At 45.2% G+C, this 13951-nt stretch overlaps 1 protein-coding gene across 2 annotated transcripts in view; it reads left to right on the top strand.

The window, feature by feature from the left end:
- Window positions 1-13951, top strand: part of LOC135558944 (CUGBP Elav-like family member 5) — a 45198-nt gene that overhangs the window by 27635 nt on the left and 3612 nt on the right. For both annotated transcript variants that reach the window (XM_064993187.1, XM_064993185.1), the window contains exons 4-11: window positions 3951-4079; window positions 10018-10097; window positions 10219-10368; window positions 10501-10651; window positions 12736-12942; window positions 13170-13259; window positions 13447-13590; window positions 13689-13831. In XM_064993187.1, the coding sequence (XP_064849259.1) occupies window positions 3951-4079; window positions 10018-10097; window positions 10219-10368; window positions 10501-10651; window positions 12736-12942; window positions 13170-13259; window positions 13447-13590; window positions 13689-13816 (1079 nt within the window). In that variant the 3' untranslated portion in view covers window positions 13817-13831. The remainder of the gene's footprint in view (window positions 1-3950; window positions 4080-10017; window positions 10098-10218; window positions 10369-10500; window positions 10652-12735; window positions 12943-13169; window positions 13260-13446; window positions 13591-13688; window positions 13832-13951) is intronic.

Raw genomic sequence — 13951 nt, 5'->3', positions numbered from 1 at the left:
CCAACACAAAGTCACTTTTAACTTGTCTCATAGCTTTCTAACTTATTTTACCCCAAGAAGTTCAAATGTTATGATAATACCCGAAGGCAGCAGACAGACTGTTGTTGCTCCACATCGTCAGAGAGATGGAGGGCAAGGTGTTTACTGCTACACCACCGTCCTTAGATACCAACCAGCCTAAGGCCACAACACACATACTTACACACATATGCATGTACGTGCACAGTAACACACATACACAAACATGCGTGCGTGCACATGCGCACACACACATACGCATACACACACTCGCAAACACACACACACACAAACACACACAGACACAGCATCCCCATCTCCCTTTGATGTCTTCCCCACACCCCATACACACTTCAAACACCAAAACACCTTTGAACCTAGGAGAAATTTATGGAAATGGTCAGTAATGGCATTTGGAGTGGGAGGGAAGTTTGTTGCTTTTAAGACATCTAAGCAAGCACTGTCTGCAACTCAATTTGCTGATGTTTTTCGTTACTTTTCATAATGATTTTTCAGATGTTTTGCTTGATTTTGTTTGGCAGAGAATTTGACGCATAGGTTCTGATTTAGCACAAGCTAGTCCTTAATTATTCAGTACATGAGTATCCATGTCCATCATGACAGCACCTAACTGCCTTGCCCGCCTGTACTGAACGCATGCATTAGTCCACTGAGCAGAAGCCTAGGCGTTTGCTCTGGGAGCTAACATAGACAGATCTCAGACAAGGGGAGAATCTCAACTGCATTTCCTTGTTCCTCTCCTGATTCCGATTAGACGAAAAGGTCAGAGGGGAGGGACCTTTGACCTTAACATCCAATGGATTTTGAGAAGGAGGTGAGGATAGAGGACGCAAGGAATCAAGGAAATGCAGTTGAGATTCTCCCAAGCTTACTCATCACACTGGTTTGGCCAATAGTTACACTTAATACCAGACCCAGATATTGTAGGAGAGATGAGAGAGATGAGAGATTCATGGTGGTTAGGCCTTTGGAAGCTCCTCTACTCCTCTCTTCTGCTCCGGTTCCGTTCCCTCTCTGCTCCATCGCTATCAGTTTCTCCCAGGCCTTTGGAACAGGGACTCATCACCCTGGCCTCTGCACTGATACCAGATGGCCCTAAGCCCTGTGTGGAGATGAAAGCACACATGCATGCACACACACACACACACGCGCACAGACACACACACACACACACACACACACACACACACACACACACACACACACACACACACACACACACACACACACACACACATACACAAACATACACAGTCACACGCTGAGACCGAATGTGCCAACACTAAATGAGATGCTAGAGTCTGAGATGGGAGATTGGAGTTAGCTAAGTGTGCACTGCTACTGCGGGGGTGGGGGAGAATAAAAAGAGGTTGGGGGAGAGAGAGCGGTGTGTGTGTGGGAAGGGGGAGGCTTTGTAAGGAAAAGGAAGAGGGGTGATGTGAATATGAGCGAGACTGGAAAATGGAAGATCTAACTCGAATTGTGCTTTTGGGGTCAGTAGTGGGTGTGTGTGTTTGTGTGTGTGTGTGTGTGTGTGTGTGTGTGTGTGTGTGTGTGTGTGTGTGTGTGTGTGTGTGTGTGTGTGTGTGTGTGTGTGTGTGTGTGTGTGTGTGTGTGTTTGGATAGGGGGAGGGGTGAGTGGATGATCTGACTTGAATTGTGCGTATGAATCTTTAATCCTGTTCTCTACACTCGTCTGATGCTCTCTGATGCGCTCTGAGCTCTGGTGGGGGAGAGGAGCATTTCACAGTCTGTTTTTAGTTTCTAGGACAGAGCAGGCGAGAACACAGACACACTTGCCTACACACACACACACACACACACACACACACACACACACACACACACACACACACACACACACACACACACACACACACACACACACACACACACACACACACACACACACACACACACGGCCCTGAGCCCCTAGGGCCTGGATTTACTAGTAAAGCGTTTAATGAATGAATTGATGAGAAGCAGCTAATGATTGCAGTGGAGTGTTGAGGGGCATTATCCTATCTACCGCATATGTTTATGATAGAGAGAGAGAAAGGGATGCAGGGAAATAGAGAAAGTCAGGGGCAGAGGAAGAGAGAGAGAGAGAGAGAGAGAGAGAGAGAGAGAGAGAGAGAGAGAGAAAGGGATGCAGGGAAATAGAGAAAGTCAGGGGCAGAGGAAGAGAGAGAGAGAGAGAGAGAGAGAGAGAGAGAGAGAGTGAGAGAGAGAGAGAAAGGGATGCAGGGAAATAGAGAAAGTCAGGGAGAGAGAGAGAGAGAGAGAGAGAGAGAGAGAGAGAGAGAGAGAGAGAGAGAGAGAGAGAGAGAGAGAGAGAGAGAAAGGGATGCAGGGAAATAGAGAAAGTCAGGGACAGAGGAAGAGAGAGAGAGAGAGAGAGAGAGAGAGAGAGAGAGAGAGAGAGAGAGAGAAAGGGATGCAGGGAAATAGAGAAAGTCAGGGGCAGAGGAAGAGAGAGAGAGAGAGAGAGAGAGAGAGAGAGAGAGAGAGAGAGAGAGAAAGGGATGCAGGGAAATAGAGAAAGTCAGGGACAGAGGAAGAGAGAGAGAGAGAGAGAGAGAGAGAGAGAGAGAGAGAGAGAGAGAGAGAGAGAGAGAGAGAGAGAGAGAGAGAGAGAGAGAGAGAAAGGGATGCAGGGAAATAGAGAAAGTCAGGGACAGAGGAAGAGAGAGAGAGAGAGAGAGAGAGAGAGAGAGAGAGAAAGGGATGCAGGGAAATAGAGAAAGTCAGGGGCAGAGGAAGAGAGAGAGAGAGAGAGAGAGTGAGTATGGGATAATAAATAGAAGAGTGATATAGAGAAAGGAGTGACCAAGAGAGAGAGACGCTTACAGAGAGAGATAGAGAGTGAAAGTGGAAGAGAGAGAAACTAATTCTCCTAAAGAGTTGGTAATAACGCTGTAGAAGAGTCTAGGCTCCAATAGCTCTCTACTCTCATCTAATCACTCTTGCCCCCATAGACCCTCTGTGTGATTTACTTTACTGATGCAACGCCTTGCACTGGGTGTATTTGTGTGTTCCACACTCCTGATGCAACACTTGCCACAACCAGCGTATGTGTGTGTCAATTTCTCTCTCTATCTTCGGTTCGTGAATAGTCTGATTTATGTGTTCAGTGAAGTCAGCAGGCGTGCTGATAGCAGCAGTGGAGTGAGGGGGCGGATGATGTCACACTAGTGTGTGTGTGTGTGTGTGTGTGTGTGTGTGTGTGTGTGTGTGTGTGTGTGTATTTGTGTTTGTGTGTTTGTGTGTGTGAGCTTGTTCGCGCTTCAAACTTTAATGTGCCAGCCCATCACTTTCTGTTGGTCTGATAACACGGATCCCTGAAGTCATCAAAAAAACACAAAGCACAGCAGGCCTCTGCTTTCATGTCACCTTATTCAAAACCCTACCACACACACATACACCAACTCCCACCGCCCCCTTTTACCACACACAAATAACCCCCTCCCTCACCCCTTCCGACCCCCAAAACACATGCACACACACGTGTCTGCCACCCCCGCACATGACAAAGGCTCTAGGCCTAATGTTGGGTTTATCCACTGATTAAATATGAAAGTAAATTTATGTATGTGTGCCTAGTCCTCTGCATTGTGTGTTTGCATATGTGGGGTTAGTATGTATCAAAGCAGGCTATGGTACAGCCCTCTTGCCTATACCCCAGTTACGGTATGAACCTTTACAGAGAGCTGTCTTGGCAGAGACAACTCTGGGTGCTGCTGGGATAGAGCAAACAAACACTCACACCTTCTCCTTCACTCTGGTAGTTTCCTCTCCTTCCTTCTCATTTCCTTCTCTCTCTTAATTTCTCATCCCCTTGTTGACAGTACAGACTACAGTATTTTTGGGCTGTGCCTCTGACCATACGGCTCTTCCTCTTGTCCCTCCAGAGGACAGGAAGCTGTTTGTGGGGATGCTGAACAAGCAGCAGACAGAGGAGGATGTGTACCGCCTATTTGAGCCCTACGGCGCCATCGATGAGTGTACCGTACTAAGAGGTCCTGACGGAAACAGCAAAGGTATATGAAGCTTTCTTTCTTATACTCTATTACTTTATCGCTTTCAAACACACTTGTAGGGGATACTCTATTAGATTCCATGGCATTAGCTAAGGTTGTTGGGTCGAATATGCAAAAAAGGACTAACCACTTTCTCTTCATCCATCATTCTAGCAACATCTTGTAGTCAGTCGAACACCAAACTTATTGATAGACGAGGATGATCTGCCGATATATTCCAGGACAGAAACGTTTGACATATTCAATTTTCTGCCTGTCTCATACCTGTCTCTCATGTCACAATGATGTTGTTCTGCCTGTATACACACACACACACACACACACACACACACACACACACACACACACACACACACACACACACACACACACACACACACACACACACACACACACACACACACACACACACACTCCCGATGTGTCATACCTGCATCTCCCAGGTCAGAGTGATGTTCCGTCTGCGTGACAGCTGACACAATGGCTTGACTCTGCAGTGACAGAAGTCATTTCACACACCACACTGAGATATATACCTGACAGGCATCGCATGAGAGCACACGTACACACACACACACACACACACACACACTGGTCACATACCACAGCAATATTCTAGTCAGGACTGTGTGAAGACACTATCGCTCAAAGAAGCAAAACATGTGAGTGAGGAAAAGAAAATAGTGTGAATACTACATCTATACAGACTCTCTCAACTTCATTCTCTCTCAATTCAATTCAAGGGGCTTTATTGGCATGGGAAACATATTGCCACAGCAAGTGAAGTAGATAATATACAAAAGTGAAATAAACAATAAAAATGAACAGTAAACATTACACTCACAGAAGTTCCAAAATAATTAAGACATTACAAATGTCACATTATGTATATATTATGTCAGGATTTGGCCAGGGTTGTTCCGGGTTTTGGTCACTAGATGCCCCCATTGTGCTTTTTGACCTCATGTTTTTTCCCTTGTTCCCCATTATTATTTGCACCTGTGCCTCGTTTTCCCTGATTGTATTTAAACCCTTAGTTTCCCTCAGTTCTGTGCTCTGTGTTTGTATGTTAGCACCCAGCCCTAGTGTTCTGTGTATTCTTGTCGATTCCGGTGGATGCTCTTGTGGAATTCTGTTTTTATTTTTGAGTATCTCTTGAGGCTTTTTGTGCTATTCCTACCACCTTTTGGATTTGCCATTTTTTGTATTGAAGGACTTCTCCTTTTTACTTTATTAAATACACCGTCTTAAGTACTGCTGTGTCTGCCTCATCTTCTGGGTTCTGCTGACTATTCGTGGCTCAGTTGGTTAAGTGACTGTTTCTCACTCCGGAGACCCAGGTTCATAACCGGGTCCTGACATATTATGTATATAATATGTATATACACAGTGTTGTAATGATGTGCAATCTCTCTCCCTCCCACTAACCCCTCTGTCTTTCTCTGTCTCTCTCTCTCTCTCCATCCCACTAACCCCGCTGTCTTTCTCTGTCTCTCTCTCTATCCCTCCCACTAACCCCTCTGTCTTTCTCTGTCTCTCTCTCCCTCCCACTAACCCCTCTGTCTTTCTCTGTCTCTCTCTATCCCTCCCACTAACCCCTCTGTCTTTCTCTGTCTCTCTCTCCCTCCCACTAACCCCTCTGTCTTTCTGTCTTTCTCTGTCTCTCTCTCTATCCCTCCCACTAACCCCTCTGTCTTTCTCTGTCTCTCTCTCCCTCCCACTAACCCCTCTGTCTTTCTCTGTCTCTCTCTCGCTCTCTCCCTCCCACTAACCCCTCTGTCTTTCTCTGTCTCTCTCTCGCTCTCTCCCTCCCACTAATCCCTCTGTCTTTCTCTGTCTCCCTCTCTCTATCCCTCCCACTAACCCCTCTGTCTTTCTCTGTCTCTCTCTCCCTCCCACTAACCCCTCTGTCTTTCTCTGTCTCTCTCTCGCTCTCTCCCTCCCACTAACCCCTCTGTCTTTCTCTGTCTCTCTCTCGCTCTCTCCCTCCCACTAATCCCTCTGTCTTTCTCTGTCTCTCTCTCTCCCTCCCACTAACCCCTCTGTCTTTCTCTGTCTCTCTCTCTCTGTCTCTCTCTCGCTCTCTCTCTCCCTCCCACTAATCCCTCTGTCTTTCTCTGTCTCTCTCTCCCTCCCACTAATCCCTCTGTCTTTCTCTGTCTCTCTCTCTCGCTCTCTCTCTCTCCCCCACTAACCCCTCTGTCTTTCTCTGTCTCTCTCCCTCCCACTAACCCCTCTGTCTTTCTCTCTCTCTCTCTCTCTCCCTCCCACTGTCTTTCTCTGTCTCTCTCTCTCACTCACACTCTCTCACTCATTTTGGTCCATGCCTTCTGTGAGAGATGTTACAGCGTGCGTATGTATTCACCCCCTTTGCTATGAAGCCCCTAAATAAGATCTGGTGAAACCAATTACTTTCAGAAGTCACATAATTAGCCACCTGTGTGCAATCTAAGTGTCACATGATCTGTCACATGATCTCAGTGTATATACACCTGTTTTGAAAGACACAGAGTCTGAAACACCGCTAAGCAAGGGGCACCACCAAGCAAGTGGCCTATGAAGACCAAGGAGCTCTCCAAACAGGTCAGCGAAAAAGTTGTGGAGAAGTACAGATCAGGGTTTGAACATCCCACGGAGCAACATTAAATCCATTATTAAAAAATTGAAAGAATATGGCACCACGTTAAACCTGTCAAGAGAGGGCCGCCCACCAAAACTCACTGACCAGGCAAAGAGGCAACAAAAAGACCAAAGATAACCCTGAAGGAGCTGCAAAGCTCCACAGATGAGATTTTAGTATCTGTCCATAGGACCACTGTAAGCCATACACTTCACAGAGCTGGGCTTTATGGGAGAGTGGCCAGAAAAAAAGCCTTTGCTTAAAGAAAAAAAGAAGCAAACATGTTTGGTGTTCACCAACATGCATGTGGGGGACTCCCCAAACATATGGAAGAAGGTACTCTGGTCATATGAGACTAAAATGTAGCTTTTTGGCCATCAAGGAAAACACTATGTCTGGCGCAAACCCAACACCTCTCATCACCCCGAAAAAACCATCCCTGCATCATGCTGTGGGGATGTTTTTCATTGGCAGGAACTGGGGAACTGGTCAGAATTGAAGGAATCATGGATTGTGCTAAATACAGGGACATTTTTGAGGGAAACCTGTTTCAGTGTTTCAGAGATTTGAGACTGGGACGGAGGTTCACCTTCCAGCAGGACAATGACCCTAAGCATACTGCTAAAGCAACACTTGAGTGGTTTCAGGGGAAACATTTAAATGTCTTGGAATGGCCTAGTCATAGCCCAGACCTCAATCCAATTGAGAATCTGTGGTATGACTTAAAGATTGCTGTACACCAGCGGGAGGGAGCTGGAGAAGTTTTGCCTTGAAGAATGGGCAAAAATCCAAGAGGCTAGATGTGCCGAGCTTATAGAGACATACCCCAAGAGACTTACAGCTGTAATTGCTACAAAAGTGGCTCTACATAGTATTGACTTTGGGGGAATGAATAGTTATGCATGCTCAAGTTTTCTGTTTTTTTTGGTCTTATTTCTTGTTTGTTTCACAATAAAAATATTTTGCATCTTCAAAATGGTAGGCATGTTGTGTAAATCAAATGATAAACCCCTCCCCCCCCTAAAAAAAAATCAATTTTAATTTGAGGGTTTAAGGTGAAAAATTAGGAAAAATGTGAAGGGGGGTGAATACTTTCACAACCCACTGTATATTTGTCAGGAGGTTAGGAAGTGCAGGCTTAGATTCCACCTCATTTTCTGGGCGGTGTGCACATAACCTGTCTTTTCTTGAGAGCCAGGTCTGTCTACGGTGGCCTCTCTCAATAGCAAGGCTATGCTCACTGAGTCTGTACATAGTCAAACGCTTTCCTTAATTTTTTTTCAGTCACAGTGGTCAGGTTTTTTGCCACTGTGTACTCTTTGTTCAGGGACAAATAGCATTTTAGTTTGCTCTGATTTTTGTTAATACTTTCCAATGTGTCAAATAATTATATTTTAGTTTTCTCATGATTTGGTTGGGTCTAATTATGTTGCTGTCCTGGACTAGCTTGCTTAGGGGACTCTTGTCCAGGTTTATCTCTTTGTAGGTGATGGCTTTGCTATGGAAGGTTTGGGAATCGCTTCCTTTTAGGTGGTTGTAGAATTTATTGGCTCTTTTGTGGATTTTGATAATTAGCAAGTATCGGCCTAATTTTGCTCTGTATGCATTATTTGGTGTTTTACAACATTGTACACAGATTATATTTTTGCAGAATTCTGCATGCAGTCTCAATTTGGTGTTTGTCCCATTTTGTTAATTCTTGGTTGGTAAGCAGACCCCAGAAAAACCATAAAGGGCAAATACGTTCTATAACGGATTGAATTATTTTTTGCCAGATTCTAATTGATATGTCAAATTTGATGTTCCTTTTGATGGCATAGAAGGCCCTTCTTGCCTTGTATCTCAGATCGTTCACAGCTTTGTGGAAGTTACCTGTGGCCTTGACGTTTAAGCCGAGGTATGTATAGTTTTTTGTGTGCTCTAGGGCAACAGTGCCTAGATGGAATTTATATTTGCCGTCTTGGCAGCTGGACCTTTTTTGGAAAACAATTTTTTTGTCTTACTGAGATTTACTGTCAGGACCCAGGTCTGACAGAATTTTGTGCAGAAGATCTAGGTGCTGCTGTAGGCTGTACTTGGTTGGGGACAGAAGCACCAGATCATCAGAAAACAGTAGACATTTGACTTCAGATTCTAGTAGGATGAAGCCGGGTGCTACAGACTGTTCTAGTGTCCTGCCAATTCGTTGATATATATGTTGAAGAGGGCGAGGCTCAAGCTGCATCCCCGTCTCACCCCACGGCCCTGTGGAAAGAAATGTGTGTGTTTTTTTGCCAATTTTAACTGCAAACTTGTCGTTTTTGGACATATGTTTTTACCCCAACACTGCTTTCCATCAATTTGTATAGCAGACTCTCATGCCAAGTTGAGTCAAAAGCTTTTTTGAAATTTACAAAGCATGAGAAGACTTTGCCTTTGTTTAATTTTCTTTGTTTGTCAATTAGGGAGCGCAGGGTGAATACGAGGTCTGTCATATGGCCATTTGGTAAAAAGCCAATTTGACATTTGCTCAGTACATTGTTGTCACTGAGGAAATGTACGAGTCTGCTGTTAATGATAATGCAGAGGATTTTCCCAAGGTTGCTGTTGACGCGTTTCCCACAGTAGTTATTTGGGTCAAATTTGTCTCCACTTTTATGGATTGGGGTGATCACTCCTTAGTTCCAAATATTGGGGAAGATGCCAGAGTTGAGGATGAAAAAAGTTTTTAAAAAGTATAGCCAATTGGAATTTGTGGTCTGTATATTTTATCATTTAATTTAGGATACCATCAATACCACACGCCTTTTTGGGTTGGAGGGTTTGTATTTTGTCCTGTAGTTCATTCAATGTAATTGGAGAATCCAGTGAGTTGTAGTAGTGTTTAATAGTCGGTTCTAAGATTTGCATTTGATCATGTATATGTTTTTGCTGTTTGTTCTTTGTTCTTTGTTATAGAGCCAAACCGATCAGAGAAGTGACTTATCCATAGATCTCTGTTTTGGATAGATAACTCTTCGTGTTGTTGTTGTTTGTTTAGTGTGTTCCAATTTTCCTAGAAGTGGTTCGATTCTATAGAATCTTCAATTACATTGAGCAGATTTCTGACCTGCTGTTCCTTCTTTTTCCGTAGTGTATTTCTGTATTGTTTTAGTGATTCACCATAATGAAGGCGTAAGGCTCAGGTTTTCTGGGTCTCTATGTTTTTGGTTAGACAGGTTTCTCAATTTCTTTCTTGGGTTTTTGCATTCTTCATCAAACCATTTGTCATTGTTGTTCATTTTCTTAGGTTATCTGCTTGTAATTATTGGATTTATCTTGCTCTCTCTCTCTCTCTAGGTTGTGCATTTGTGAAGTTCTCTACTCATTCTGAAGCGCAGTCTGCCATCAGTTCCCTTCATGGGAGTCAGACCATGCCGGTACGTACAATACACGAAAACAGACACACACACACACACACACACACACACACACACACACACACACACACACACACACACACACACACACAGATCCATGCTGTGTTCCTCTCCTCTCTAGGGAGCGTCGTCCAGCCTCGTCGTGAAGTTTGCAGACACAGATAAGGAGAGGACCATACGGCGCATGCAGCAGATGGCTGGACAGTTTGGCATCTTCAACCCCTCTGTCGCCCTACCTACGTTCAGCAGCTACAGTAGCTATGCACACGCCGTAAGCACATACACACACAGACACGCAATTTGGTATCTGTCACTCTGACGCCTCACTGACAGCTTGCTCTCATTCCACTTCTCCCTCCCTCTCCCCCCCTTCCTCCCCCGATCCACCTCCTCTCCCTATCAGTTGATGCAGCAGCAGCAGCAGGCAGCGGTGATGGCCATGTCTCAGGGGGGCTACCTGGCCCCCAGCCTCTCCTTCCCCTCTGCCCAGATCCACCAGGTGGGGGCACTAGCAATGAACGGTCTGCCGCCCAACCCCCTGAATCTCGTGTCAGGTCAGTCATGTCGGATAAATCAGCAATATTCATGATGAGTAAGGTGGGAGACCTGGAAACTCATGTTAGCTACCAGAGCTAGTGCTAGGCTGTAGCTCGTTGGGCTAAAAGTCTTGAGGTGCTCAGACAACCTGGGTTCAATACCTGGTCAGTTACATATGAGTCTTGGAAATGTGTGATATCACATTTCACTGCGCAGTCCTGGGATCTATCGCTCTGACTGGGGGTAGTTTTTAGGCTTGGGCGATATACCGTTTATACAGTATATTTCAAAATATATAATACAAAATTAGGGGTTGGGGGGTGCGTGCTATGCTACTGCTTATAATTATAAGAAATCTAAGATGTATCAAATAACTGATATCCAGCTCAGGGGTCCAGCTATGCATGTGGTTTGCTAACTGGCTAGCTAAGTGGCTCAATGTCAAGATCAAGCTTCTTGGTTACAGCAGAGAAATTCAATCCCCTCCTGAATCAAGATCCCTGTTGCTTAAAAAAAAGGCCCCTTTGTGTGCACTTCCAGACACCATAAACCCTAGTAAGGCACAGAAACGGTATAAAAATCTAGATACCATCAAACCCTAGTAGTTTTACAATTCACCATTGATCCCACAGAATCAATACAGTGTAATTCTGCACTGGAGACACATTATAGACAGACTGCTTTTGTATTCCTACTTAGTGTACTGTAGATGTTTGTATCATGGCACAAGGTGAGACCCAGATGCAGATGGTTGGAGTCTTACAATGTTTATTAATCCAAAAGGGGTAGGAAAGAGAAGGGTCGTGGACAGGTGAAAGGTCAAAACCAGATCAGAGTCCAGGAGGTACAGAGTGGCAGACAGGCTTGTGGTCAAGGCAGGCAGAATGGTCAGGCAGGCGGGTACAGAGTCCAGAAACAGGCAAGGGTCATAACCGGGAGGACTAGAATAAGGAGAATGTAAAAAAGCAGGAGAATGGGGGGGAAAACGCTGGTTGACTTGGAACATACAAGACAAACTGGCACAGAAAGACAGGAAACACAGGGATAAATACACTGGGGAAACAAGTGACATCTGTAGGGGGTGGAGAATAACAATGAGGTGAAACAGACCAGGGTGTGACAGTTTGAGATTTCTCCCCCAAGTCAGTTGTGATCAATTAATTGCTTGAGAGTGTGTTCACACCTGGTTTCTAGGTTTAAATCAGTTTCTGTGTGGTCTATAAACTATGTCCAGGAAAAGACCTTTAGTGAAATGTATTCTACTATGGTTGTTACAGCCTTCTCTCTCTCTCTCTCTCTCTCTCTCTCTCTCTCTCTCTCTCTCTCTCTCTGTATTGAGCCAAATAGGAGTCTGGTTTTATAGATCACATGGTTCGTATTACTGTGGGGGAATCTCTGTGGTCCTTGAAAGTGTATCATGTTTTATAGTCCATTAATGAACAGATACTGTATCTCTTTAACGCTTTCTATCATTCTCTCTCTCTCTGTCCCTTCCTCCCTATACTCTACTGTATTGCTTTCATTATGTCTTTCCCTCTCTCTTACACACACATCGCTAAAGACTATCCTATCACAAATACAGTATTTGGGATGCCTACACAGTACACACAGAATCGTGCAGGCGAATTACAATGCAAATTGTAGGCCCTATCTCCCTCCCGAGGCTGTATCAGTTTAGGACAGACAAACATCCAATCCCCTTCACTGTGGGAGAATGTCTTTATTTGTCCCAGCTGTAGATAAGGCAGTGAGCAGTGAGCACAGTAAAATGCCCCTGCTGCTGCCTTAGTGAGCAGAGCTGAGTTGCTCTGTCGTACAGCAGCATATCATTGTGTTGCTATTCTGACATCGCAGAGTGATTTTATCACCATGTGAGCTTTGAGATGCCTGCTGTTACACACACACACCCGCGCGCTGACACGCGCACACACACACACACACATACTGTACATGAGACACACATGCACACTCTCTTTCTCTCTATTCTGTCTATCCCTCTCTCTCTCTCCCTTCCTCTCTCATAGACATTAAGTCCAATCCCTGTGCGGTGCAGAGAACATTTCTGTCTCCGGTGTAGTGAATTTTTATTTCCCCCCTGCAGGTCTGAGCTCTCCTCCAGCCACCCTGCCCTCCTCCCTGACCAGCCTGGTGGCCCCAATGATGAACGGGTACACCGGCCTCACCCACCAGGCTAACGGGCACCCTCTCGAGACCCTCTACACCAATGGCCTGCCGACCTACTCCACCCAGAGCCCTACTGCTGCGGACACACTGCAACAGGCCTTTACTGGGGTACAGCAATACACAGGTACAGTACACTACGCATCTCTGATCTCTAACCCCTGACCTTGATACCTCCAGGTCTTCACCAGAGTCTGTTGAATGTGACTCATAAAATATCAACTCAATCCCCACTCTCTTTTCTTTTTCACTTCATCCCCCCTTCATGCTTCTCTATCTCTCTGTCATTTACTTCTCTCTCTTCTCTCTCTGTCTCTCGGTCTCTGTCTCTCTCACACTTTCTCTCCTCTGTAGCCATCTACCCAGCAACTACACTGACCCCTCTAGGTCAGTCACTTTCACAGCACCCTCAGGTCATTGGCCAACAGCAGAGGGAAGGTGAGGGTGAGGAACTATATTTACTAATTCTTTATCATCATGACCATCATTGTCAACAACGTCATGAGTGTCGTCATCATTGTGATTTTGTGTGTATTAAAAATGTACTGCACCATCATGATTCTAGCGTCTGTGCCTCCAACAGTGTGTGTCTGTGTGCCTGTGTGTCTGTCTGTGTGTGTCTGTATTCCAGGACCAGAGGGCTGTAATCTGTTCATCTACCACCTGCCCCAGGAGTTTGGCGATAACGAACTGATGCAGATGTTCCTGCCCTTCGGCAATGTTATCTCCTCCAAGGTATTCATGGACAGAGCGACCAATCAGAGCAAGTGTTTCGGTGAGTGACACTACTTCTAAACAGTCGCAGCAAGCACCTGGCTGATTGACACTACCACTGACCATTCAGAGCATCTGTCTGTGTCTGTATGTATGCAGGCTTTGTGAGCTTTGATAACCCGGGTAGTGCCCAGGCTGCCATCCAAGCCATGAATGGTTTCCAGATTGGTATGAAGAGACTCAAGGTGCAACTCAAACGTCCCAAAGACGCCAGCCGCCCCTACTGACACCCCCCAGTACAGGTAAGATACTGTCCACTGTTATACATAATGTAATGAAGTTATTAGTGTTGCTAACGATGCTGTTTCACCGTGATTTTATATTGATCAAAAACTGTATAGCAAAGTTATACTCCACAGTCG

The sequence above is a fragment of the Oncorhynchus masou genome, chromosome 17, assembly GCF_036934945.1.
Source record: "Oncorhynchus masou masou isolate Uvic2021 chromosome 17, UVic_Omas_1.1, whole genome shotgun sequence".
NCBI lineage: Eukaryota > Metazoa > Chordata > Actinopteri > Salmoniformes > Salmonidae > Oncorhynchus > Oncorhynchus masou.
Note: the sequence above shows the minus strand (reverse complement) of the source record. Positions and strands in the feature narration are given on the sequence as shown.